The sequence below is a fragment of the Pinus tabuliformis genome, chromosome 3_1, assembly GCF_031772625.1.
Source record: "Pinus tabuliformis cultivar Carrire ecotype Pingquan chromosome 3_1, CPIR1, whole genome shotgun sequence".
In the NCBI taxonomy this organism is placed as follows: Eukaryota; Viridiplantae; Streptophyta; class Pinopsida; order Pinales; family Pinaceae; genus Pinus; species Pinus tabuliformis.
The window spans coordinates 118,303,254-118,328,016 of NC_142301.1; the positions used below are offsets into that span (position 1 = coordinate 118,303,254).

The window sequence follows — 24,763 nt, forward strand, 5'->3', positions numbered from 1 at the left end:
CTCCACAACCAACTTTTTTAAACTCTCACCTTTTTTGGGTTCAAATTTGCCCATACCACTTAATTATAACAAAGTAATAATGAAAATAAAATACACGAAGTTAAGTCCAATAATAAGCATCAAATAAAAGAAAAAAAACATGCAAATACATTAACAAACCAAAACACTCCACAATCAACTTTTTCAACTCTCACTTTTTTTGGGTTCAAATTTAACCATACCACTTAATGACAAAGTAATCCAAAAAAATAAAATACACATAGTTAAGTCTAAGAATAAACATCAAATTAAAAAAGACATGCAAATACATTTGCAATAAAATATATTATGTTATTTTTAACAGAATTTTAAAATGTTAACGAACCAAAACGTTTCACAACCAACTTTTCTAACTCTCATTTTTTTTAAATTCACATTTACCTATATCAGTCGATGACAAAATAATTTTAAAAATAAAATACTCGAAGTTAAGTTTAATAATAATAACCACTGAGTGACAAAGTAATCGTGAAAAGTAAAACACACAAAGTTAAGTCTAGGAATAAGTGAAGTACACAAATTTAAGTCTAAGAATAAGCATCTAATAAAGGATCTGCAAATAAATTTGCAATAAAAAAATGCGTGGTAAATATTCTACTTTTCGAGATGCCTTTATATAACAGGGCAGGAGAATGGCCAGTGCCAATGAACACGTGTGCAAAAGCAAAATGAAAGTGATGGAAATGACTCGGAATCCAGTGGAAAGTATTACAATTTTCTTTTCCAATATGACTCGATTGATTCCTTCCCATCTTTAAAATAATTTTATCAAAACTCATTCATGAACTTTACCATTGCCGGCCATGATGATGAGATTATTTATCACTTATGGTCGTTATCATTGTTTTTATTTTAATATCTGTTTGTAACGAGATTCAGTATCCTCCCTCCCACGTCTTTCAATACTGGGACCAGGGGCCAGTCCTGCTATTAGCAATAATAAGCAGCACGCAACGCCCGTTTTCTTTTTCTACTAACGGCACTTCTTCCTGGTTCTCTTTGGCTTTCAACAACTGGAGAGCGCCATGGATACCAACAACTGGAGGAACGATGAATCCAGACAGAAGATCGTCAATAAGATGTACTCAATCGACTCACAACACCCATCTTTTCGGTTTTTGTTTGTGTTTTCAATCCGGATCATTGTGGGTTCATTGATTGATGATAGTTTAGCCATCAGTCAATGCATAAACATCTGTGTACGCTTGAGGAATTTCAAATCACGTTTAGGAGATGAGGGTTCTGTTACGCTCCAATTGAATAATTCAATACGACTTGGTCTCGCTCTGCGTTAAAAAAGATTACCGATTATCCCTGCGTTGAGGTCAATGCATTATTCATTATTGGAAATGAGTATTTTGCTTAATACCTTGCAAGGAATTTTTCTAGAGGGGGCATCCATCTGTTTACTTGAGGTTTCTGGGATCCCTTCATCTTCAGAGACAGTAAATAGTTTACAATATTCTCATCTCCCAGATGGAATGATTCAACATCCGTATGGATAAGCGCGCCATTTCCAGGACTAAAGGGCCTTTATCATTGACCCCTTTTTCAAAATGGCTTTGCCTGTGTTTTTTTTCCTTGTGGACGTTCGGGGTTTAGCTTGTGTAGAGAATTCCCAAGGTCATCACAATTTTTTTTTCCTCGAGGAAATAAGGGTTCACATCCCGCCAGCATGCCAGCATATTAGCAGAGATTAACCCTAGGGCGTGAAGGAGAATTGGAGAATTGATCTCGTCATCGTCATCTCCCATCAACAAAGTGCTTTAATGACACGAACTTTGACCGTTTGAGCTAACCCTCTAGGCTAGGTCATTACCATTGTTATTAGTAAAAATATAAATTGCAACAATCAAAAAATTATTGCATCCAGATGCACTTTCTAAAACCCAATACAAGGGAAACTTGTAATTCATTCCTGGTTCCTGGTTCAACATGGAGTTGACATGTGCCATGTGAAAAGACTACTAGCTGAGATCCATCTCAAATCTGGCTAGGGATCAAAACCCTCGAGGTGGAAACGTTTTTAAGATGGAAAAAAAACTTACAGAAAAATTTACACCAGGAGGGATTTGATCCATGTAGATTCAGAGTTATAAGCAGCCAATATGGATTTTCCAAACCATAGTGAGTATGGGTGCCTAATAAGCATGGTGTTATGATTGAGCCTAGAAATTCCCCAATTCAAAATAAAAATTGAAGGTTCTCACGTGGTTGTTTTGAAGGTTCTCACGTGGTGTGGTGTGTTATCTGGTACAATCCAATCTATGTGCTGTGTGCATTTCTCTGATTATTTATACATCCGATATGTAAGCCATGCCTTCAATTTTACTGATCAAGTAAAGAACTGCGAACGACCTTGAAAGAAACCTTGAAAGTGAGGTTTTTCATCTCCACATCTGATCATCAAACCACAAAGATAAACAATCCTCAATGATAGGGTTCAAACCAGAATTACACATCTTTACCATGCACATAATCCTTGAATTCAGCCAAACGAAATGTTAGTGTGAAAATACAATGCATAGCTGAAGTACTAATTGTTGTTGCCCCACTGAGTACAATACTTACTGAATTATCTTGTGTGCTGATGATACATTATCAGGGTGCCATTCTTGAAAAAATTGTGTATTTGCAATTGATTGGAGGCTTCATGGTTTTTGGTTCCTTCAGCCTGAAGTAGTTAGGGAAAGCTGAATAGTGGACTAGGATTGTAGTTTGGTTAGAGTAGCAGGCCCAGTTGGCTTAATGCCAAGATCAACCGTGTTTATTTGCCAGTTTTGGATCAGGCCAGTCAGACTACTATAACTCTAGAATATAAATTTAATTCGATCAATAAGCCTCCTTTTCACTGAGAAATAATTGACATATAGAATGGTTAGTGATCAACTTGAATTCCGACCCCTGAATTTTTTAATCCAATTTACCTGATTGTTCTGTGTACGAGTTAAGATTTAATTTGAAGCTTATCAAAGTTACATAATCTGAACAAAGAAATACATGCATTTAAACCTTATCAAAGTTGCATAATCTTAAACAAAAAAATACAAGTGTTTTCAAATTTGCAAAGTTCTTGTAATTGGTTGGTTTGTCAATAGAAACCACAGAAGTAGGTTTGTAAGGCTACGTTTTTGTGTGCAAAATGGACACTCTTCGGAGACACATGCCACACAGAGGTCCAGATGGCATGAATGAACTTAAAAAAATTGCTTTGCGGTTTGAGGATAAGATCTATACACAGGCTGCAAGTCAGGTGTGATGCCCCTCACATTTGAATTGTTCTGACAGTTCTCATCTTTCTTCCGAGGATGGTCCATTTTATCATTTTTCATTATATCGAGATGGAACTGGTGAATTACTGGATCGAGTGCATTTTTAATAAGTGTCTTGTCTACAATTATTACCATATAGTTATATCTCCGTTCACCCAAGGAGAGCTGCCATTACCATTTGAATGCATATTGACATTTTACTATGGTATTGCCTTGGTTGCAATGATTTATTTTTGGGGGGGATGTTGATGTTCTGTCTATGCTTTGTAGAAAGACTATCTACAAAGAATCTCTCTCAAGATGCTATCATTAGAATCAAAAGCTATTCAGCCTTCTTTTCCGGGTAGCTCTCCTGGTAACAGCCAGCGGCCTCTGGATCCAGGTGAGAGCACATACAAAAAAGGTTAATCTGTTACAGAAAGCACTGGTTCTATTAGTTAAATAGAGCTTTATTTCTTTGAACCATTTGTCTGATATGTGCAACTAAGTACATATTACTTTACTGGGATGATTAAAAAATATACGTTGTTCTTATAGAGTTTGGATCTTTGCAGTTTGTCAACATATTGTGCAAGATTTCTGGGTAAACTGCATAACAAAATTTCTATCCTGGTGTGTTTCACTTTCGGTTGATCTCTTCAACCATCATCAAGGAGCAAATACTGAAAAATAGAGGAAACTGCATGAAGCAAATATTCAGCGCTATGTCGCATTTTGGTTGATCTCCTCAACCAGCATCAGGGAGCAAAATATGAAAAATAAGGTTGATCTCCTCAACCAGCATCAGGGAGCAAAATATGAAAAATAAAGGGAGATGCAGCTGCATGAAGTACAATATGCCGCACTATGACTGTTGGGTTTTGGTTGATATCTTCAACCATCATCAGGGAACAAAATATAGAAAATAGATGGAGGTGCAGCTGCATGAACCACAACATGCAGCACCAATTCTATGATGTTGCGTTTTGGTTGATCTCTTCAACCATTATCAGGAAGCAAATTTTGAAAAGTAGGAGGTGCAACTGCATGAACCACGCCATAGCACTATGCAGCACAATGTGTAGCACGTCATAGCACTGCATATTGTGCTTCATGTAGCTGAATCTCCTACTATTTTTCATATTTTGCTCCCTGACGATTGTCGAAGAGATCACAACCGAAAGGCGTAGGGATACAAATTTTGTTATCCAATTTACCCAGAAACCTTGCACAATATACATTATTCTATTTAATATTAGTATTTCAGCAAAGATTTTAACTGATGAATTTATTATTAATATTTTGTCTCTTTATTTGCCACGTTCACATTGTAGGGGGGATGATGCCAGCACAAATTAGAAATCAACCACAAGCTTCAGGAAATAGTCTTCCATTGCCTGGGCAACCTCAACCACAACAACCATTGCTCCAACAAACTTTGCAAAACAGCATATCTGCAAATGGAATACCGAGCTCAGCTGGTTTGGCACCTCCCTTGTCTTCGATTCCTATGCCAGGAATATCACATAACTCAATTAATAGCTCAACAGGTCAAGTTTTACCTTCTCTTCTTGCAAGTAGTCAGAGGCAGTTACCATCAAGACAACAGCAGCACCAGCAGCAAGTAGTTCAACAACATCAACAGTCACCATCCCAACAGCATCAGCTGCTTTATCAACATCAGTTGCAAGTGCAACACCAGCAGGCTTTTCTGAAACAGAAGCTGCAACAGCAGTCTCAAATTCAGCCATCAATTCTTCAGCAACAACAATTGGCTTTGCCACAGAGCCAGCCACAGCCATCACAGCAGCCTACTCTACAAACAGCTCAACAACCAGGTCTCCAATCAACTCAACAATATCTTCTGCAGCAATCTCAACCCTCTCTTGTACAACCTGCTCAACAATCTGGACTTCAACAAGTTCAGCAATCTACTGTACAACAAGCATCTCAGTCTGCCCTTCAGCAAAATCAGCAATCTGTCCTTAGGCAGCAGCAATCACAGCAGTCTGTTATGCAACAGCAACAGCAGGCTTCTATGTTTCAGCAGTCAATTCTACCACCACAGCAACAACACCAGCAACTTCTGGTTCAGCAAAATAATGTTTCAAATATGCAGCAGCAGCAGAATCAATTTCAACAGCTTTTGCAATCCAAACATCAGCAAACACAGCAGACATCATCATCATTATTACAATCACAATCCCAGCAGTTGCAGCAACAGTCACAACAGCAGCAGCTTCTCTCCCAGCTCCAATCTCAGTCCCAACCACTGCAGCAACAACAGCGATTGCTACAGCAATCAAATCCAGCACAGCAAGAGCTGCAGCAAAGGCTCCAGACAAATGGTGGATTTTTGCAGCAGCAGCAACAGAGTTCTATTGAACCACAAAAGCAGCTCTTACAACAGCGAGGGCTCTCAGAGGCGTCTTCTAGTAAATCCACTCCCCTGTTTCATTCACATTTTATGTACCTTATTCCCATTTGGATTGTGTTTAAGGATTTATTAAATATCAATGTTAATTATCTATCATTTCCACTCTGTATATATTGTGCATATTCGACTTGATCTAAGCATAGATGAAAGGTATACATTTGGACTTTCTTCTGACATTTCAGATTAATAAAAGTGATCTGTTGCCTTATATGCATTAACTGTGGTTTTCCAGCATCAATGGAGTCGTCAGTTCAAACTGGACAATCAACTGTTGCTGATTGGCAGGAAAAGGTTTTTCAGAGAGTAAGATATTACACATTCTAATTTTTCTTAAAATTTACAATTTTCTTGGAGGTCCTTTGCATTGGTCTTTGTGTACTTATCTCCATTCTTTCACAATGATCAGTCTTCAATATGTTAGCCTAAGTGCTTTTTCTGTAAAGTGTATTGAAGGTTTGTCCGATTTGGAAAGATGCCATGTCATTTTCACCATCATGAATCAATACGGCAATTCATTAAGAGATGCCTTGACATACCTGTACTACATGCCTTTATTTCCCTCTGTTTCAATCTGAAATGCCTTGATAAAGATTTTTTTTTGAAAATGCATCTTATATTTCTTTGTTGAGCAATAATGAGTGCAATAATAACTTTGCATTATTAAGCCAAACTATGATTATATAGAATACTCTTCCCTACATAAGTAAGGGGAGCCAACATATCCACTTAACTCTCAAGAGTCTAGAGAGTCTACATCTTTTACGATGTAGATTCTCTTGAGATTGGATGCTTTGACAAATCTTTGGTGTCTCAGGAACAGAAAAAAGTGATAGAAATTGTTATGTTCTTTATGCAGCTACAAAATCTGAAGGAGATGTATTATCCAGAGATAAAAGAATTATTTACAAAGCTTTCACTGAAATGTCAACAGGTGCGTTCCTTTTCTTCCTTAGTTCTAACTACTTTGACCTTTGTCAAATTTATAAAATGGCATGGTGGCATTATGAATATATTACAAGTGAGATGTATGCTTATGAGATTGCAAGAATAGGTTGGGGTTGTTTTGACAATGTAATCCATGTAGCCACCATTAATGATGACAAGACTTTTCATGTATCCAAAATGAATATCAATGGTTATGACAGTTTGGTATTTTAGTTAATTTTGGCCTGAATGCTCATAGAATTGTTGTTTTATCAGCCCATGCAACCTGATCAATCTGAAAAGCTTAAGCACTACAGACAAACATTGCAACGTATGATGCAATATCTTCAAGTATCAAAGAACAACATTCCACCAGGGTTTAAAGAGGATAAGGTTGATGCTTTTGAGAAGCAAATTCAAGCCATTCTGAACTCATTTAAGCAGAGAAAATCTGCTCCACAACAACAACAGGGACAGCAACAACTTGCAAATCAGACTGCCAGCCAAGTGCAATCTATGCAGCAACAACCACAAACTAAGTTATCTCAGATGCAGGAACAAGAAAAGCATGTTAATCAACTCCAACAGATGAATTTACAGCCTTCTGTTACTTCAATGCAATCAAACACTGTGACACCTATTCAGCATGGTTCCATGCCTTTACAGCAATCTGGTGTACAAACATCACAGCAAAATGTTCGGACTACAATGCAGTCTGCTGCCAATCTAAGTTCAATGCAAGGAACTAGTGTAGCTACCTTGCAGCAGAGTTCAGTAAACCATCTTCAAAATAATAATATTACTTCTCTTCAGCAAAATAATTCTCCTTTTCAGCAGAATAGTATTAGCTCCATGCAGCAGACTGGGATCAATCCTTTACAGCAAAATAATATAAATACCCTGCAACATAACCACCATGCTCTAACGCAGCAAGAAATCCTACAAGTCAAGATGCAGCAGCAACGGCATATTCAGCAGCAGCAGCAACTTCAACAACGGCAGCAGCAAATCCAGCAGAAGCAGCAACAAGCTGTTCAGTTGCAGGCAGAGTGTCATGCACAGCAAATGCCACAACTTCAACAAATTAATGAGTTGAATAATGACTCGAGGACAAAGCAGTCTTCTATTAAACAAGCATCTATGCTGCAGCACCATCAGTTAAGTCAACGTTCACTTTATCAGCAGCAGCAGCAGCAGCAGCAGCTTAAGACAGGGTCAATGCTTTCTGTTTCTTCACCTCAACTTCTCCAGGCTGCTTCTCCACAAGTTTCCCAGCATCCCTCCCCACAGATAGAGCAAAAAAGTCTTGTAGTGTCTTCACTTCAGGTTCCCAAAGTTGGAACTCCCGTGCAGCCTGAGACTTCACCATTTATGGCTCCCTCACCCTCTACTCTCCCACTTCCTTCACCTCATATAGAAGATGCCGAGAAACAGTCTTTTTCCATTTCTCCAATTCCAAATGCTGGAAATGCTCAGGGATTTCAGCACCCCACTCCTGTACGAAACCATGCTCAATCTCTAGCTATTGGCACACCTGGAATTTCTACCTCACCACTATTAGCTGACATTTCTCCGAGCCCGGCTCAAAATACTGTCAACCAGGATGGACACCAAACTGTTTCACCTGGATCCCTAATGGAAGACAAGTCAAGCACATCTGAACCTCCATTGGAGCGATTGGTAAAAGTGGTATGCACATTGCAGATCTCAAACTCTTTTTCATAGTTTATATTTAGAAGGGATAGTTATTTCCTTTTAAATTTTTTCCCAGTACTTAAGCAAATTGGTCATGAAAAGTCTATTTGTTGTTAGTTGCTACTGATATATTAATAGTGCAAGCTGCCTAGCGTATGGAAATTTTAGGTTCCGTAACCCGTAGAGAGGAGTTTTGTTTCAAATAATGCAATATTGATGCATTTGTCTCAGTCTTGACTCTTCCATTTACATGTCAGTATAGTTTGTGTTTACATCCTTTGTGTTTTTTGAACAAAACAAGTATCACGCCTTTTAATACATCAAAAATTGGAATCCACAGTTTCATTGCTGATGTAATAGACATGCAGCCAATATTATAAATTTCATGCCATCACTATTGATATTGCAATTATTGCACCGAGAGACGCTCTCCAGCCCAGTGTGGAAGAGATGTTGTAATGTCCTGTCCCATAAACAAAAATAATAAAAGAATAAAAATAAAATAACCCTACATTAAAATAAAAACAACTTCAAACTAAAATAATAAACGTAAAATTTCTATGTTATTATTATTATTTTTATTAATTTTTGTTGGGTAGTTAAGATAAACTTGACTTGGTCCAGTTACTGGCGGTTTTTGAGCTCAAGGTTTATGAGAACCCATGGTATTTATGTGGAATATAGCCTATTTAAAGGGGGAAATTAAAGAAGCAAATTAAAAATTATAATTATAATTAATAATAAAACCAGCCTAGATCCATCTTAACTCTAGATCTACCAAGCGCCGAGAGGGATCAAATCTTCTTTCACTCTAAAAGAGGTTTGCACCCCAAAGGATTTGATCCCTTTCGATGCTTGGTAGATAGAGGTTTGCGCCTCGAAGGATGATCCCTCTCGACACTTGGTAGATCCGGAGTTAAGATGGATCAAGGCTGGTGATAATTCAGTACATCTGCTATTAGATGCTTAATGGGAGTCCTGGGGTTTATGTCTAGTGGGCAGCGATATCCTCCATTAAGGTGGTAATTCAGTACAGATGCTATTAGATCCTGTAATGGGAGTCCTGGGGTTTATGTCTAGTGGGCAGCAATATCCTCCTTTAAGTCATGTTATAATGCATATTTTTTCCCAAAGGCAATTATCATTCATTGCAAGCAATTAGGTAAAAGACAATGCAGAAATGCTCCAAGGATGTAAAGGAACAAGTTAAAATTAATGCTATTGCTTCGGCTGTTGAGCCATATGTTTGAATGGTCACTTTTACCATTAAAACTTAGCTGACAAATAATTTATATAGTAGGAGCATAGAGCTAGGAGCTGGTTAGAAAACCTGAAGGAGCTTTATTTTCACTTATAAGTTATTACATTACGAGTCCCAGGGCTGATTATTACTCTTGTTTTCTGTTGAAAATTTATTATGGAGTTGAATTCACCATCTCTGTGTTACATATTGGAGGATGAGTTGCCGGTGATTGCACCGTGCATATGCAACTAAGAAAATAGTGATCAAAGAATGGGATTTGGAGTTTATTGTAACAAATTACAATAATCCTTGTCCAAAAGCCCTTCCAATTGTATCCTGATCCTATCTAGAGGATTAATCATGTGTACTTTTTAGTTCCTCCTTTTCCAGTTTATGTGTTGGTGGATTGGCATTCAAGGAGGGAAGTCCTAATATGGAAAATAACCCTATCATAGTGACATGTCACTGCAGAAATATCTTTTTTTTGGGATCCAAGCAATCTAAATATTACAGACTTTTTCAGTTCTCAATCACCAGCCAAACTGACAGATAAAGTGTCAGTCTCCCTTATTACTAGTTCAATTCACATTCTCTGTGTTACACACTGGAGGATGAGCTGCCGGTGATTGGACTGTGCACACTGCCTATGCACCTTAGAAAATAATGATCAAGGAATGGTATTGGGAGTCTGTAATACTGTATTGTAACAAATTACAATAATTCTGGTTGAATAGCCCTACCTAATGTGCCCTGTTCTGTTTAGAGAATTGGTTATGTCTACTTTTTAGTTCCTTCTTCTCAGTTTATTTGTTGGTGGATTGCCATTCAAGGAAGGGAGTACTAATGTGGAAAAAATCCCGTCATAGGGACATGCCACTGTAGTCATAATTGGGACTCAAGCAATCTACATATGAGAGACCTGTCACCAGCAAAACTAACAGATAGCATCAGTCTTATTATTATACTAGATTTGAAGAATTTCAGCATGTGATATTGACTATTATGAGCATTATGACCTGCTTTTAATCAGCTTCATTGGTTTGACTAATTGCCAAGTTTCCATTGTCACTTTCCTGATTCTAAGTAGCTTTATGAAACACTTGAACTGAAACTAGGATGATATTATGCTGTCATGCTTGGAGCACATTTTTTAGTTGAGGTTTGCACTTACATAATATGAGCGCAATCATAGTACTTAGTTTGAATACTACCAGAATTGACTATTAACTAATATTTGATTACATGTTGAGATGTATCTATCATGTAAGGTTGTTTGATGTTGTGATTTGTTTTGAATTACACAGATCAATTCAATCTCCCCAAAGGCCTTGAGTTCTGCGGTGAATGACATATGCTCAGTAGTAAACTTGATAGATAGGATGGCAGGATCTGCACCAGGCGATGGTTCCAGAGCTGCTGCTGGAGAAGATTTAGTTGCCATGACAAAATGCCGTTTGCAAGCAAGAAATCTAATGTCACAGGATGGCAGTGCTGCAACAAAAAGAATGAAACGTTGCATGAGTTCCATGCCCCTCAGCACTACAGCTTCAGATGGAAATGTGACCAATAGTCTCCAACAACATAATAATGTAGAGTCTCCAGAAATGGAATCTACAGCAACTTCTAATATCATGAGGCTGAGATTGGAGGTATGTTGTTTATTCACTTGTTTCTAATGTACTATTATAGTTTTCATGTCTGTTTGTGTTTATTAACTTGTGTTTGCATTAGTCCACGTTATCCTGTATCTGTGCATCTTGCACTCACTAACCATGCAAGTTTATAGATATTTATTTTATCTGCTATTCTGCCTCTCCATTTCAATATTAGCTAACTATATCTTTGATCCTGTGCATCCTGTTCCAGTTTTTATATATCTCTTAGATCATTGTTTTTTTAATGTTATTCGTGAACTTTGATTTTTTTTGTTTGCAGTGTCATTTTGACCTTGGGAGTCTTTAAACTAGTGTAGTTTGACTTAGCTAAGATTTATGAGTCTCGTGGAGCCTTGGAACTATCCACTCTCTAGATTCGTGGGAAACTTCCCATGCTTGACAAGACTCCCCACAAGTTTGCCAATGGCCATACTCACCACAAACTTGCAATATTTTTTGTGCACAAAATTTACTATATTTTAAGGGTTTCTTGTCTTTGCTGTGTACACAACACTGGTTTAAATAGCTGAAAGCTTGTTTTTTGTACCTCCATTGCTACAAGGCATCTGCGGGTGTGAGCTCGTGGTTTCATTTCTACCAGGTGATTCTTTTTGGTCACATCACCTGATTGCAATTTATCGACACATCTATCATCATTTTGGTTCAGTCTAATGCAAATCAAGATAATCTACTTTTCTATTTCACTTTGCATCTCTGACACCATCCCTGAGCCACTGCCACCAGATTGTCTCTTTCATGTCTGTGACAATCACATCTGGATGGTTGGGTTATAGCATTTTAGCCCCATTACACTCGACAATAGAGAGATAGGGTGGCTGAGATGCTGCCATACTTCAATGAGGTTCAATCAAACTTAAAACCATGTACAGACTTGAGATGCTATTCAAGGTTTCTTCTTCCTCTATGTCAAGTTTCTCTTGTAGAGGCTATGACAATGAGGGGGGTTAACTTGGAGTCCACAATCTATATCCTTTTTTTTAAAGAAAGAAATGCCTCTGATGAGACTTGGTTTAGTGAACATGTTTTGTACTTTATTCTTATCTCTTGTGGGTGACTTAGTCTAAAATTACTCTAAATTGATTACTTATCCACATTATTGTATTTTATTGAAGACTTGGCCAGCTTTGATCACTCTCTCCACAACTTTGTACTCTATATACAGTAATATAGATGAGTCTAGTCTTTGGCCAAGGCAAACCACACCTACGCTTCCTATGTTTTATAGATCTCTTTGGCTCCCTCAACATGTGTACAGTTCTGGAATACTCTTCTCATACTCACCTACTTTGTTACTCATGACTTCTTGAGTGTATCTTCTTGCATTGTTGGTTTTGTGCTTATATTAATTGGTATAGGAACCTTAATATTAGGGGCTTCTCAAGAGTCAAGAGTCAATCACTTTTCCATCCATCTCCTTTAGGATTTTCTTCCTACGTGGAATCTTTCTTCAGGCTATCCAGGCAGTGGCACTATAGCTGAAGATGAAATCTTTGGCACTTTATCCTGGATATCTTGGGGATTGCCATTTTGGGTGTAAAATCCTATCATATTGTGCATCTCCCAACTCCTGTGGCACCCTGTAAAATATCCAGCAATTCATGAGACTTGTTAATGCTTGAAATTGGAAGAATTCCAGGGTCAATTAGGGAAAGTACACAGTCACCTCGCAGTGTCCCTCAGCATTTTGGGTTAGTGTTTGCTAACCTTGGGGAGAATCATAATATAAACCTGGGAAACAAAACACTCTTCCGAACTGTGAATTACTTTCTGTTATAAAAAAATATGACCTGGAATCTGTTAAGATAGATCCAGACAGCAAGCTATAATGCAGATTTACACCTAAGTAATTAATTTTGCCTTGATAACTGTGAAAATCTGCTGGAAAGGCCTTAAACCTTCTCTTAAAAAGTGCAGATCTGCATGTAAAAGAACCAAACACAGCAAGCTTAAACTTTGGAAATTAATATCTGTGACCATAGTGCCTTGAATTCCATGGTTGGTGGAGCAGAAAATCAATGAAGCAGTAGTACTTTACAATGTCAAGTGATTCCGAAAAATTCAAGTAAAGTAAGCAAACACATCAAGTAACTAAGATTTTAGCTGCCAAACAAGATGGTATTCCAAAGCTACAAGTACATCATTTGAAGAAATTGGCTTCAACTTCAAAGTACTCTGGGGGATATCAAATTGCTTCCAAAACATGTATTCTTATCAAGTCCAAGGATGGAATCACATGAATAATATGAATAGAAGACAGTTGAAGATAAAAAAGAAATTGGGACAACCAGCTCAAGTTTGCACTCTGGACCGATAGAATCACAAAAAAGCAAGCCATTGGAAAGAGCCGTTTTGAATTGGTTTATGGAATGGACATCACTTTGCTTATCCATTTGAAGTTCCAGCGTATAAAATATTGCAACCTTTCACCACCAACCAGGAAGCAGTTCAGGCAAGGATTTATCAGCGTTTTGAGTTGGATGAACACTGGAGAGCAACTTTTCAAAATTCACAGCGAGCCAGGAAGGAACCAAAAAGAAGTTTGATAAAAGAGCTCAGCCCAGGGGATTCAAAAAAGGAGATCTTGTGCTTTGATAGGATAAAGATGATTTTTTAGAGACCAGAAGATCACCAAAAGTTTGATAGATTATGCCTTGGACCTTTCCAGATTGAAGTAGTTGTTGGACCAAATACTTTCTATCTTAGCATTTGGATAGAGAGAAGATTGAATCCCCCGTGAATGGGCAATATTGTAAGCATTGTTACTGTTGAGGCTTTTGTGCCATTATAGAGTAGTGGATAGGAGGAACAAGCTCTATGGCATTGGAATAAGAGTTATTTGTTGTTCCCTTTAGCATTGTGGCTCATCCCATTCTTTTAGAGCCATTTTTCAAGAACTTTCTAATTTTAACAAGAATAGTTGAACTATATGTCAGGGGTAATGGAGAAAGTTTGGATCCATCACATTACCTTTTTCTAGTTGCTTCATATTTATTGCTGGTGCATTATGAAGTTAGTGGTTACCACCAGAACATGTAAGGGGCTTGGATGTTGCAGCTGAATGGACATTTCCACACATTTTGATCCATAATCTTTCATTGAGGATACTTTTGAGGCATTTTCATTTCTCCTAAAGCAAATTTTCTTATTTGGTGCATGTTCATCTTCGTGGGTACATCTCACTTTCTACAAGGCATGTTCTACAAATTTTGTTAAACCCTATATAAACCCTGTTATTGCTCGAATTAGCAGGATTGGCAAGGTTCGACCATGTTGAATTTTCTAAGTCTATCCGTTAGAAAATTAATCTATATTCTGCTGGTTTATTTCTTCTTCTTGTTTAAATTCGAACAAGTTATTTAATACATTTAAATACCGAAATAAACACAATACAATCACAACATCTACAGATCATCAACTGAAATAAAACAAGCACACAAGGCACACCATTATTTTTGGACAAATGTCCCCGGAAAAACTCATTGCGGGAAAACCAGTGCAGCTATTCAGAGGGTTATATTATTATGTAGTCTATCTGAGTACAATTGGGTGCCTAACTGGCTCACCCAACATAGAAAAATACATAGTAGCAATACCTCTATATTTCAAAAAACCTGTCCCATGAAACCCTCTCTGACACAACTGAAGCTCAGTGCTGGCCCTTTTGGCCTCTGCGTCAGCCTTCTGCTGACCTGCGTCAACACCAGGACCCTCTGCGTCAGCCCTCTGAGGCACTACGCAGCCTCTGGGACCCTCTACGTCACTCTAACAACCTCTGCGTGGATGACGCAGTCCCTTTGGCCTCTGCGCTGTCTCTGCTGGGCTCTGCGTAGCTTGGACTAGCTGTTGCTCTCGCTCTCTTTGCTTTTGCGCTGGTCTCTCAGTATTGTCTCTGCCTCTCTGCCTCGTACTCACTTGCCCTCGTTGCTGATCACTGATTCAACTTTGCTTAACAACCTTGCTCTAGCAAAATGAATGATTGATCACTCTGGTGTGTTTTCGAACTGACCATCAAGCCTCCTCTTATACTTTTCTCGTTGGTCGTTCAACTGCCGAGATTACATCTCTAATCAACGACTAAGATTTAAATTGGCTTGATCTATGACTTTTGGAACCTTCTAACCCAGTTTTATATTAATACCCATTAATATTTTATTTTTCCTAAGTTTGGACTTAGGAATTCCATTAAAAATATTAATTATTTTAATATCTCCCAAACCGGGTACAATCTGTCCAAACCATTTCTCGGTCTTGGAGATCTCATGTGCTTTAACCTCTCCACCAATTTTCATGGCTAGAGCACATTCGATGCTATCCCAAATCAACACTCCCTCTTAGTGAGCACTGTGCTCTAGTAATACTTTTCACTGAGCATCACTCTGATTATCCGGCATCGGTCCCTGTGTTGATGCTAGTTCTCCTTGCCCAACATCCTCTGCATTGTTATATCTTGCAGTGTTTTAAAAAACGGCCGGCTCGGAACCGACTCGGCTGAGTTGGTCCGAGCCAAGGCTCAAAAATTTGACTTGGCCAAGTATTCAGTTCGGCCGGTCGAGTTAATACCGAGCAGGTTGAGTTGTCTAACAACTCGGCCGACTCGGTATTAACCCGGCCGGCTCGGCCGAGCTCGCTCTAACTCAGCTGAGTTAGTGACAGCGGCCTAATGAAACCGTAAACTGCATTTTTTTTTTAAATCTTCTTTTTGTGGACTCCAAACCGATTTTAATATTGCCTATTTGGTCTTTGGGGTCCATTCCCCTCTCCCAAACCCTATTGAACCCACTCAACCCCTCTCATTCTCTCACAGCCATCTCATGCATTTGAGTGAGAATTTCAGTGAGAGTTTGTGAGGAGTTGTTGAGTTTGTTTTTGGAGCAGCAGTGAGGAGCTTCTTGGGCAGCCATTTGGAGCAGCGTTGAGGAATTGGCTTCTTGGAGCAAGCTTGAGGAGGCAGTTTGTGCCTGGAGGTATTTTTTTCACTTGTACAAATTTGTTTTTGCTTATTAAATTTTATGTGCAAATCTAGAAATCCTAAAGAGTGTTTTTTGTGAAAGAAATGAACATTGAATCGATGTTTTTTGTTTTGTTTTTTTTTCATTTTCAGATTGTTTGCTTTAATTTCCAAGTCAAAAAATGGCACCTAGAGTGAAAGATGCTGCTTGGGCATATGTTGAAATGGTTGAAAGTCAAATGCATTGCAAATTTTGTCATAGGAAAATTAAGAAGGTTCTGGGGGTATTAATAGGCTAAAACAACACTTGGCAGGGATTAGAGGCCAAATTACTCCATGTACCTCACCAGAAATTGGGGAGATTGGGAAGGAATTGTTAGCCAGCTTTGAGAAGTTTAAAGAAGATAAGGCTAGACAAAAAGAGTTAGAGGCTGAAATTGGGAGGAAGAGGAATCTACAAAAAAATGATGGCTATCAACCCCCATTTTGATTTTGAGGGTTCTTCCTCTATCCCTTGTACTGATGCATCCAACCCCTTCCGATATGTTCCTCCCTCTTTTGAGTCTATTCAAGAAAAGGGAAAGGGTAGAATGAAAAAGGGTGATATGAATATCAAAAGTTATTTCACTCCCTCCTCTCCATCAAATGCACATGGTCCTCAAGCTAGTAGAAGTCAAATGCAACCCATTTTAGAGGACCATTGGAAGAAAGAATTGAGAGAGACTACTTGTGATTACATAGCTAGATGGTGGTATGATGTTGATATCCCCTTCAATGCTTCCCATTCACCATATTATGAGCCTATGTTTGATGCCATACATGCTGCTGGAAAAGGCTTCAAAGGCCCTACTATGCATGAGCTAAGGGGGTATCGTTTGCAGAAGGAAATTTTATCCATTAATAACTATTTGAAAGATTTCAAGGACTCATGGGCAAGAACAGGATGTACCATCAAAAGTAGGCAACCCATAGGGGAAATTTTTTCTTCATTTGATAGGCAACCAACAACCGTATGATGGTCTTCAGATAGCTTTATGCCAAGGCTCTCCACTTATTGCTTCGGTCAGTTCTCTCTCCCATCTAGCACTCTTCTTAAAGGAAGATGGGCCATCTATCGATAGGTACTATTGCTGCACAAACTAGCAGGACTAGTTTGTAGGTTAAAGCTAGAGGGCACAACAACAATTTGGGACACATGCCCACTGTCACCACATCCTATGTCCCCTTCTCTTCTTGGATTTTCACCGACGGGAGAAGTTCCAATATTCCTCACTTGTGATTAATATGTCTATACTAGGGTTTGAAGTGAGGCAAGGATGACTCATTCAATGGAAAGGCTCAATTGAGGCGAGAGCTTTGGGATAAGCTAGGATGGCTTTCCATGAAAAACCCCTTGAGAGAGAGACTATACTTGTTAATTTTAGATAACAATGGTATGTTCTATGCTTGCAACAATTACTTCAATGTCCTTATATCAGCGCAATGACAATTTTCACTTAATTACCAATAGCAATCACATTAACCATTGATCACATTGACAGTAACCGTAGATAGAACATAAATAATGTATGCAAACGACAAGCCAAGACAAGAATTTGGCGAATGCCAGGGAAAACCCCCAAGATGGGGAAGACCCTTTGATCAGTTCTTCTTATTATTATATCAAATGTTCAACAAAGTGAGAGAGTACAATGAAGTCAAAATTGACTTGCCAATAGATGATCAAAACCACTGTCCAAGACAACCCTGTCAAATCTGCAATTTTGCCCTTAGTCAACAACAGTCCAATTAGCCCTAACCAGAAAGTCAACAATAGTCAAAGTCGGTCAAACTTCCCCAAAACAACTTGTTCAAAGAGGAGAGAAACTCGACCTCTCTTGCTGGTCAAAGTCAACCCAAAACAGTCAACAAATTTGCAGTGGAATTTCGTTAACTTGAAGTCAATCCTGTGGTCAACGCAGGTCAAAGTGATCCTTTTGCCTCAGTTTTAGTGCTAATAAATGTGGCCTGCTAAGACAAAGATTCTCCCAAAAAATCAAAGTCAAAAGCTACCTAGAAAGTCAAAGTCAACGCTAGTCAAACCCTAGTCGAAGTGCAGAAAAAACTTCAGATTTTCAGCCCTGTAATTTTCATCCTCCTTTCTGCCACACGTGTGAGAAAAATCAGCTTCCCAATAGTTGTACGAACCAATCAGATGAGGAGAGAGAAGGATGTGTGAGTTGATGAGGTGCCAAATGAGGTTTGAGGTCATCCTTATTTATACAAGTCGTTGAGGGTCAAAAGACATGTCGCTTGGGCTTCATGAGCCTACATGATGATGTGGCCGACCTTGACAATTTACACGTGTGGGCTTCACTTCAAAAACACATTTCTCCTTGTCCGATTTGGGTGATCTTTAGGTCGATTTTGGTCCTCTCGAAAAGAGGAATTCAATGCAATAATTATCTCCATCAAATGAGCTGTCCAAAGTGGAATTTGGCCCTAGTTGCCAATTTTAACACTCCCTCTCAACTAGGGAGAATTCCACCTGCCAATATCTGACCATCGATCATCATGCCATCCTATCATCATGTACCATCTCTACATCTCGTCTCAACTTTGTTGAACATTGATATAGATAATGAAGAATCGATCGAGAGTGAGTCACAAGATGTTGCCACTCTCCACTAACAAAAGTCAGTCCACATAACCAGGGGTAGAACCCCAATCCGACTTGATCCCAAATCAAGTTGTTGAACACCATGCATCCTAGACATATGGAGTACAACAATACACGATGCGTCCATCTATAGTGCTATGGTCCCTATTCACTTTTCCCAACTCATTAGCCAGATGAGAGGTACTTCCCAAGAGTCCCAGACTACATGGGTAGGATGTATGCTAGGGCATCCACAGGAGAAGGTGAACTAGTCATCCTGCTCATATGCCATAGGAGAAGGTGAACTAGTCATCCTATGCATATATCATCAGCTATAGGGAAAGGTGAACCACTCACCCTATGCTCTCATATATCAACATGGGGTATCACAAGGGAAGGTGAATCACTCACCTTGTACACAATGTACCTATAGGGGAAGGTGAACCACTCATCATATGGTCGCACATAGCTCCAAGAAGTACCCAAAGCCCCTAGGAGCTCCCAGAACTCGATGTCCAACTCAAGTGGGACCCTCATGAGAGGGTCCTTCCAAGACTCTAGGTCTCTCTCGGAAGGTTAGGAACTTGACCTTCCCCAAGGGTTTCGTGAGGATGTCAGGAACCTACTCATCAGTCTTGATGTATTGGAGCCTTATTGCTCGCCGTTGTACCATATCCCAGATAAAGTGGTATTTGATATCAATGTGCTTGGAGCGGTTGTGGAACACAAGATTCTTTGAAAGGCGAATCCCACTTTGTTTGTCGCAATAGATCATGATGGTATCCAACACGTGCTACTGCTCCAATAGCTCACTGAAGAGCTTCCTCAACCAAACAGCTTCACAACAGGCCATAATAGCATCAATATATTCAGCCTCGGCGATGCTTAGAGCAATCAATTTCTGCTTCCTGCTCATCCAAGAAATCAAAGCAGATCCCAATGAGAAGCAACATCCTGACGTGCTCTTTCTATCCACCACACTGCCAACCTAGTCAACATCAGAATATCCATGTAGCCTCAAATTCTTGGCAGTGTATCTCAACCCATAGTTGATTGTGCCACAGAGATATCTCAAGAGATTCCTAGCAACAACCCAATGAATGTGATGAGGCTCAACCATAAATTGACTCAAAGTATTTGCAACAAAGCATATGTCCGGTCATGAGTTTACCAAGAACATCAGGGCCTCCACTTGTTGTCTATATTCAGAAGGGTTTGCCAATTCGGGCCCAACAACGCTTCCAAATAGCTTTTTGAAGTTGAGTTCCATCAGAGTAGACACAAACTTGCATTCCACCATCCCACAACTCTCTAGCAGCTTCACAATGTATTTTCCTTGAGAAATGAAATTCTCGCTTGGCTTTTGCCAGACCTCCAGGCCTAGGAAGTAGGGCATCAATCCTAGGTCCTTCATCTCTAACTCGAAAGTGAACTCCCTCTTTCATTGATAAATGAGAGGGTCTGCACTTGTCAGAAGGAGATCATCAACATAAAGGACCAACATAAGAGGCATGTCCTTTTCAACCTTGAAGTATAAGTTTGGATTGGCATAACTCCTTGTAAATCCCAACTTCGTAAGATAACTGTTAATCCTTTCGTACCAAGCCCTTAGGGGCTTGCTTCAACCCATAAAGGGATTTCTTCAGTCGACAAACATTTGTCCTTCTATCTTGTACTTTAAACCCCTGAGGTTGTTCCAAGTAGACTTCCTCCTTAAGCGAGCCATGGAAGAAAGCAATTTTGACGTCCATCTAATGTAGGCTTGAACCTTGGTTGGCAGCAAGAGAAATAATAGATTGGATAGTGGTATATCGAGCAATCGATGCAAATATTTTGTCATAGTCCACTCCTTCCTTTTAAGAGAAGCCACGAGCAACGAACCTAGCCTTGTATTTTTCAACACTTACATCAGCTCCATGTTTAATTTTGTAAATCCATTTTGAGGTGACCACAGACTTGTCCTTGGGTATAGGCACGACCTCCCAGACGTCATTCTTCATGATCGATTTATTGGAATTTCTAAGTTTGACACGTTACAAATCCTACTGCATTATCTGGTTTATTTCTCCTACTTGTTTATTCCTTTAGCAAGTTATTTATACATATAAATATTGAAAATAAACACAAATGCAGTCCTAACTCATATACAGATCAACAACTGAAATACTAGACAAACACACAAGGGACACCGTTATTTTTGGACAATCGTCCCTGAAAAAACCCAACTTGGGAAAACCCGTGCAACAGTTCTGAGGGTTTTATTATTAAGCAACTTTCTTGAGTACAACTAGGTTGCCAAACTGGCTCACCCAACAGAGATTTCTACATGGCAGTAATACCTCTTCTCGGAAGCAGATATTCATCTTCTCAGCACTAATCTGCTCCATGAAAACCCTTCCAGCGCTTCTCCAAGGCTCGGCGTCAACCCTGCTAGCCTCTGCGTAGCTTTGGAACCCCCTGCGTTGGCCCTCTGCCTCTTTGCGTCAGCTCTCTGGTCTTCTCCGTCACCCACACAGGCCCCTCAGCCTCTGCGCAATCTCTAGCTGCCTCTGCGTAGCCTCCTCAGTCACTGCGCTGACCCTCTGGCACTATCTCTACCTCTCTGCTATGTACTCATTGCCCCTCGCTGCAACTCAGATCACTTATTTGGATTTTCTCAGCAAACTCCGCTCCAGAAAATCGAATTGACTGATTAATCTTGGTGTATCTCCAACTGACCCTCAAGTCTCCTCTTATACTTTTCCTGTTGAGTCTTCAATGGCCGAGATTAAGTCTCTAATCAACGGCTAAGATTAGATTTGTCTTGATCCATGTCATTTAGAACATTCTCACCCAGTTTTATATTAATACCCATTAATATTTTAATTTTCCTAAGTTTAGACTTAGGAACTCCATTAAAAATATTAATTATTTTAATATTTCTCTAACCAGGTGGAATTTCCCCAAACCATTTCTGGGTCTTGGAGATCTCATGTGCTTTAGCCTCTCCACCAATTTTCATGGCTAGAGCACATCTGATTCTACCACAAATCAACACGATTCATATTCCTCATTCATCGCATCCTTCCATACTTGGTGTTTTACAATTTCTTCGAATGTGCATGGCTCAACTTGGACAATATACTCATGGAAGCCATGTACCCTTAATACCTGTTAGGCTTGGTATGTCATTCCTGGGGATAGGGAGATCTCTGGCTTTCCCAAGGGCATTGTATTTATCAAAGATAACGTCACGACTTACTTCCACAACTCTTTGACCAAGTACATAGATTCTAATGCCTTTGAATTTTCACTATAGCCAACGAATATACCTTTCTTTCCAGAAGCTTCCAACTTATTCCTTTTTTCTTTAGGCACATGAAAATATACCAGACAACCAAAGATTCTAAAATGAGAAACATTAGGTTTCTTAGCAGTGAAGACTTCCTCAGGTGTCTTGAAATCCAAAGCTTGATGTGAGCTCCTATTTTGAACATATACGGCAGTGTTGGCAACTTCTCCGCATAAGAACTTCAGTAGACCTTGATCATAGATCATGGCATGGGTGGCTTCCATAATCGTTCGATTCTTCCTTTTAGCAACACCATTTTGCTCAACAATGTATGGAACAATTGTCTCCCTTTTAATGCTAGCCTCTCTGCAAACGTCATTGAATTCATTTGATTCATATTCGGTTCCATTGTCGGTCCTCAACGTCTTGATCTTCTTTCCTTAATGATTTTCCACCAATTCCTTGAAAGAACAAAACCATTTGAACACTTCATTCTTCCTCTTCAAGAAATAGATCCATGTTTTGCGTGAGTAGTCATCCACAAATATTGCATAGTATATGTATCCTCCCAATGATGTTATGGGTATGGCACCAGATAGGTCACAATGTACCAGTTGAAGAATATCGATAGTCTTGCTTTCACTAGAAGGGAATGGTCCCTTTGTATGTTTCCCAGCTGCACAACCCTGACAAACTCCTTCATGGTTTACATTAAAGTCGGGCATCCCTGTGACCATTGTCCTTACCCTAGGTAAGGCTTTGTAATGTAAGTGGGCAAATCTCCGGTGCCATAATTCACATTGAAGAGAAGTATCACTCGCCAAAGCTCCCATAGGACTTTCACCAACTTGATAGAGACCATCAATCATAAATTCAAGAGTAAATGCATCTTTAGGGTTTCTATGCCAAATACGTACCTTTCTATCAATGAATGCTACCTTGAAGCCTTTATCTTCCATTGTAGAAATAGACACTAGGTTCTTCTTTAAATCGGGGACATATAATACTTCTTGTAGATGTATGGTTTGACCTTGATTTAAGTGAAGAGTGACAATACCTATGCCTGTCACTGGGTAGGTGGCATTATCTCCAAGTATGATCTTTAAATTAGTCTTCTTTTCAACAAAATTTGAGAGGGCCTCATTGTATCCAGTGAAGTGCCTTGAGGCTCCACTTTCAATAAACCAATGATCCAAAGTATCCGGAGGAGAGGCAGTAGATAGAGTGGAACTAAGATAAAACTCATCTTGTTTTTCTACAACATTACTTTCACCATACTTGGTATTTCTTGTCGTTTTGGGAGGTTGATCATTTCCATTTCGAGCAGTGGGAGCATTCCTCTTTCCTTTGTTGTTGAACCCGTCGTTTCTTTGATTGCCATTGCCTTTGAAATTGTTGTTGTTGTTGTCATCATCCATTGGCGAACTGTTAATTTTAAGCAACAATGGTATGTTCTATGCTTTAGAGCAATTTTACTTCAATTTCTTTATTAGCCCAATATCAATATCCAAATTAGCAATCACATCAACATGATAGTAAAATGCAGATAGAACATAAACATAAACAATAAAAGACAAGCCAAGACAAGAGGACACAAGATGTGGCACGAGCCAGAGACAAACCCCATTGTGGGGAAACCCTTGATCAATTTTTCTTATATTCTTCAATAGTTAAGCAGAGAGAGAGAGTACAATTTACAAATCTGATAATTTATGACAGCAGCAAAGGAGCCCTAACCAGAAAGTCAATGCTGGTCAATAGGGTAGATTTGACCCTCAATAAATTGGTCAACTTCAGTCAACTTGGCCTCCAAACAACAAGATGAATCAACCCTCAAAAGAACCCAAAACCAGCCTAGTCAAATCTGGTCAAACAGCCAACCTGCGGTCAGCCGTAGTTGCAGTCAATGCTGGTTAAAGTCAACATTTGGCCTCGATTTCTGTGCCCAGAAATGCGGCCTGCCCAAACAGAGATAGCCCCCACAAAAACACAGTCAAAGGAGGTCAATGCATCTAGTCAACGCTTGGTCAAACTGTCGGGAAATTTGGCCCCCCTGAAATTTCGCTCTCCTGAAATTTCGGACGTGTGGAGAGAGGGGCCTAGAAATCCGTACCCAATCAATGAGGAGAGAGAGAGAAGTGTGAAGATGAGTGTGTCGAAATGAGGCTAAGGCATTAGGTATTTATAGCAAACATTGAGGATGAATAGATGTGACTATTGGGCTTCTGAGCCTACATAAGTTTGCTGACTGACCTTGATAATTTGTCCATAATCAAAATAAATTCATAACTTCATTTGTACATGTCGGAATTGGATGATCTTTAGATCAATCCTACACCTTTTGGAGAGAGGAATCCAAGAAAAATATCAGCTGTCATAAATAAGATGACCCATGTGAAGTTTGGCCCTAGTTGCCAATTTTAACACTCCCTCTCAACTAGGGAGAACTCAATCTGCTAATCCATTTGCCAATCTGTACTATCTTTGCCATCAATGCACTGCGCTGCTCTGCTGAACTATGAAGAAGAAGTGATCGAGAATGTATCATACCATTCTATATTGACCCGAAGTCAGTGCCAATCAAAGGAGAGTGTGTCATACCACTCTAACTGACCTGAAGTCAGTTCCAATCAAAAGAGAG

General features: G+C 39.3%; 1 protein-coding gene across 1 annotated transcript in view; it reads left to right on the forward strand.

The window, feature by feature from the left end:
- The first annotated feature begins 881 nt into the window (after positions 1–881).
- Positions 882–24,763, forward strand: part of LOC149186053 (mediator of RNA polymerase II transcription subunit 15a-like) — an 82,766-nt gene continuing 58,884 nt past the window's right edge. The window contains exons 1-8 of the mRNA XM_089410871.1: positions 882–1,120; positions 3,181–3,292; positions 3,582–3,693; positions 4,625–5,725; positions 5,960–6,030; positions 6,584–6,658; positions 6,928–8,340; positions 10,894–11,238. Of these exons, the coding sequence (XP_089266997.1) occupies positions 1,065–1,120; positions 3,181–3,292; positions 3,582–3,693; positions 4,625–5,725; positions 5,960–6,030; positions 6,584–6,658; positions 6,928–8,340; positions 10,894–11,238 (3,285 nt within the window). The 5' untranslated portion in view covers positions 882–1,064. The remainder of the gene's footprint in view (positions 1,121–3,180; positions 3,293–3,581; positions 3,694–4,624; positions 5,726–5,959; positions 6,031–6,583; positions 6,659–6,927; positions 8,341–10,893; positions 11,239–24,763) is intronic.